The sequence below is a fragment of the Otolemur garnettii genome, unplaced genomic scaffold (genome assembly GCF_000181295.1).
Source record: "Otolemur garnettii isolate 467f Iridium unplaced genomic scaffold, OtoGar3 scaffold00019, whole genome shotgun sequence".
Taxonomy (NCBI): Eukaryota; Metazoa; Chordata; class Mammalia; order Primates; family Galagidae; genus Otolemur; species Otolemur garnettii.
The window spans coordinates 27,290,948-27,295,410 of NW_003852414.1; the positions used below are offsets into that span (position 1 = coordinate 27,290,948).

At 46.5% G+C, this 4,463-nt stretch overlaps 1 protein-coding gene across 1 annotated transcript in view; it reads left to right on the forward strand.

Moving 5' to 3' along the window:
- Positions 1 to 3,319: 3,319 nt before the first annotated feature.
- The window catches only part of IDI2 (isopentenyl-diphosphate delta isomerase 2), a 4,681-nt gene continuing 3,537 nt past the window's right edge, over positions 3,320 to 4,463 (forward strand). The window contains exon 1 of the mRNA XM_003786899.2: positions 3,320 to 3,461. Within this exon, the coding sequence (XP_003786947.1) occupies positions 3,320 to 3,461 (142 nt within the window). The remainder of the gene's footprint in view (positions 3,462 to 4,463) is intronic.

The window sequence follows — 4,463 nt, forward strand, 5'->3', positions numbered from 1 at the left end:
GCCCAGGAGTTGGAGGTTGCTGTGAGCGTGATGCCATGGCACTCTACCCAGGGGAATAGCTTGAGGCTCCGTCTCAAAAAAAAAAAAAAATTTCTAGCAATGGTTCAGGTCATTTGTGAATCTTGGCTTATGGCCACAGCTTGATAGGTAAGCAAGAAAAAAGAACACTCCCCATCCCTTCTTTAATGGAAGTTGAGAAAATATCAATAGAGAATTAAACAGAACAAAAATTGATATTTTCAATGTTTCTTTAACCATAAGCATTTTGCTTCTGAAACTTCAGAAAAGATGCAAGGTACATATGGCCCCCTTGGAAGGGCCCCTCCTCCCTGCCCCCCTTCCCTGTGCAGGGCAGAAGGAAGTCGAAACAGAGGGTAAAATTCTGTTGAAACAGGAGCTGGGATACAGAAGAGATGCCAAATGGGGAACTTCTGAATAAAAGCATGCCTCAGGGAAGGACTGTCCTGGTCTCAAGCAAAATCAGGTCACAGTGATCTAGCCCCGAACCCCAAAAGAGCAATAGGCTTTGTGAGGATGCATTTTGGGCTAGGACTTGGGGCCAGAGGGATAGCACCTAGTTGGAAAGCAGGACAGGTGTTCGTTACACTCTAAAACTAAACTGGAGAAACTCCACTTACTCACACATCATTCACAGTAACAATCAGACAGAAAGAGTCAAACTCAACTCCAGAGCAGTTAGTCCGGCACCGTGGCCCATGCTTATAATATAGCACTAGCTATAGCACTCTGGGAAGCCTACGCGGAAGAATCCCTTTAATTAAACTCAGAAGTTCAAGACCATCTTAAGCAAGATCAAGACCCTGTTTCTGGCTTGGCGCCGGTAACTCAGAGGCTAGGGTGCCAGCCACAGACACTGGAACTGGCAGGTTCAAATCCAGCTCAGGCCTGCCAAACAACGATGACAACTACAACCAAAAAATAGCCAGGCTTTGTGACAGGCACCTATAGCCCCAGCTACTTGGGAGGCTGAGGCAAAAGAATCACCTGAGCCCAAGAGTTTGAGGTTGCTGCGAGCTGTGACATCATGAAACTCTACTGAGAGCAACAAAGTGAAACTCTGTCTCAAAAATAATAATAATAATAATAAATAAATATAGTCTTTCTTTTTTTAATCATGGCTTTGTGGACATAGGGAAGGATTATTTTAGTATATGTAAATATGCCATGTTTTTACATCTAGAGCTCTGAATTGGTGTCATAGACTATTGTAGTCATCCATATATTTTTCTAGTACTTTTATGCTTTCAGTTTTTTCAATAAAATCTTAAATTCATATAGATCTCTCTAATATGGATTTAGTGGTAAGGATATAATTTTATTCCTTTCTAATAAACCAGTTACACTATTAATTTTCAAATAATTCATCTTTTCCATAGCTGTTTGAAATGCCACCTTAATCATATACTAAACTGTTAGACAGTAGAAAATAATTTAACTTAGGTTTAAGAAGTAAAAGCATTTTTTTTTGAGACAGAGCCTCAAGCTATCCCCCTGGGTAGAATGCCGTGGCTTCACAGCTCACAGCAACCTCCAACTCCTGGGCTCAAGCAGGTCTCTTGCCTCAGCCTCCCAAGTAGCTGGGACCACAGGCGCCCGCCACAACGCCCGGCTATTTTTTGGTTGCAGCCGTCATTGTTGTTTGGCGGGTGTATGTATACACCTTAGGTGTATGTGGCTGGCGCCTTAGTCACTTGAGCCACAGGCGCCGAGCCAGTAAAAGCATTTTTTAAAGTGTAGCTGTGTCAAAATAATTTTCTATGATCGTCCAACTTGAGAGGGACAGAGAGAGACACGCAGCAAGAACAATATCAGGGTGTGGCTTCTTATTACGAAAACAACAATTTCAGATCATCCCAATATACCCTGTGTGTTCCCAGGGTATATAAGGGCTGAGTCACCTGAGAATTCATTCCCACACCCGACGGGTACCCAGGAGCCTCCGATTTCCAGGAAAGGTTAGTTGGTGCATATCTTTTCCCCTGTGGGAATTCTTTTATTGATCAAATTTTGTACATATTCAATTATTTTCTCTTTGCCAAGAGGATAAGCAGATGCTGAAAATAATAACAGAATAATGGTAAGAAACAGAAGTGAATGCATTTCTTTAAAAAGTAGAAAAGGGGCTCAGCGGCCTTTGGCTCAAGTGGCTGAGGCGCCAGCCACATACACCTAAGGTGGTGGGTTCGAATCCAGCCTGGGCCTGCCAAACAGCAATGACGGCTGCAACCAAAAATAGCCGGGCGTTGTGGCAGGTGCCTGTAGTCCCAGCTACTTGGGAGGCTGAGGCAGGCGACTTGCTTGAGCCCAGGAGTTGGAGGTTGCTGTGAGCTGTGATGCCAGCGCACTCTACGCAGGGTGACAGCTTGAGGGCTCTGTCTCCAAAAAAAAAATTGTAGAAAAGGGCCAGATAATCTGTAATCCTCGCACTCTGGGAGGTCGAGGGAAGTGGATCATTTGAGCTCAGGAGTTCAAGACCAGCCTAAGCAAGAGCAAGATCAAGACCATGTCTCTGCTAAAAACAGAAAAACTAGCTGGGGGTCCTGGCAGGCACCTGTAGTCCCAGCTACGTGGGAGGCTGAGGCAAGAGGATTGCTCAAGCCCAAGAATTTGAGGTTGCTGTGAGCTGTGATGCTATGGCACTCTACTCACGGCAAAGAGTTAGACTCTGTCTCAAAAAAAATAAAATAAATAAAAAGTAGAAAATGATGATGGAAAGATTTTGTATAAAACTAAATGATTCTGAATACATTTTCTCAGAGACTGTTTTTTTTTTTTTTTTGGCCGGGGCTGGGTTTGAACCCGCCATCTCTGGCATATGGGTCCAGCGCCCTACCCTTTTGAGCCACAGGAGCCGCCCCTCAGAGACTGTTCATAGGAGACTGACTCCAGGAGGGCGCTGGGCTGTCTGTGGCTTCTCTGAACAGCTGTTGGCTTCTCCTCTGGGATCCAAGCCCCACAGCTTTACATAACACTGCGCTTTCCGGAACTCTTCTTCAAAGAGCATTACCTGATCTTTTCCTCCTGTTTGTTTTGGTGGGAATTTTCATGGGAAAATTTAAATGATAAATTTAAATTTCCTGGGAAATATGAGGAATATATATATGAGAGAGAGGGAGAGAGAAATCCAAGATTCCTCATTCAGACACCACAGTGGAAACACACCTGGTGAGGTGGTACCACGTACACAGACAGGTATATGCTGAATCCTGACGTGGCCAGCAGAACCTGGCTGGTCCCATCTTCCACACAGAGATGACGTTTTGTGTACCTGTTTCACGTCAGACCACAGCCAGCAGCGATGTCGGAAGTAAACCTTGACTGGGTCGATGACCGCCAGCGACAGCGCCTGGATGAGATGCTGATACTCGTTGATGAGGACAACAAGGTTATTGGCTCAGACACCAAGAGGAACTGCCACCTGAACGAGAACATTGAGAAAGGTAGCACCAGCCTGTCTTCTCTGTTTCCCAAGATTTCTTCACTTTTCCCACCCAACAGACTTGTAGAGAGGAAAGAACTCAGTCTTTCCTGGTGAGGGGGAGACTCCGATTGTCTGCAGGGGGAGGTTAAGAGACCATCCTGCTGGACACCGTGCCCACCATCCCAGGCCATGTCTGCTCACAGCCTGTCTGCAGGCAGAATCCTGTTAGGTGGGCCCACCCAGAAGCCCCTCACCTCTGGCATTTCCCCCCAGTTCCTTTCCACCACACCTCCCCACCCACCCCCTCCCCCACTGTGTAAGTTCCCACTTGCCCCCACTGAGTGCTAAGCTGAGTCTGGGTCTGCACTGAGGTCTTTCCCCTATAACAATAGTCCTCAGTAAAATCTGTTTTCCTGTTGTAACCACTGTCCCGCTCTGGTATTCTTTGAAAACCTTAAACTAGCTGGTGCGGTGGCTCACGCTTGTAATCCCAGCACTTGAGAGGGCAAGGCAGGTGGATTGCCTGAGCTCATGAGTTCGAGACCAGCCTGAGCAAGAGCGAGACCCTGCTCTAAAAAAAAAAAAAGCCAGGCCTTGTGGTGGGCACCTGTAGTCCCAGCTACTCAGAAGACTGAGGCAAGAGAATCACTTGAGCCTAAGAGTTAGAGGTTGCTGGGGCAGCACCTGTGGCTCAGTGAGTAGGGCACCAGCCCCATATACCAAGGGTTGCAGGTTTGAACCCAGCCCCAGCCCCAGCCAAACTGCAACAAAAAATAGCCGGGCGTTGGTGGGCACCAGCTACTTGGGAGGCGGAGGCAGGAGACTCGCTTGAGCCCAGCAGTTGGAGGTTGCTGTGAGCTGTGAGCTGTGAGGCCACGGCACTCTGCCCGGGGGGACAGCTTGAGGATCTGTCTCAAAAAATAATAATAATAAATAATGATAATTTTAAAAAATTAAAAAAAAATAATTGACTTTAAAAAAAAAAGAGTTGGCTCGGCGCCTATAGCTCAACTGGCTAAGG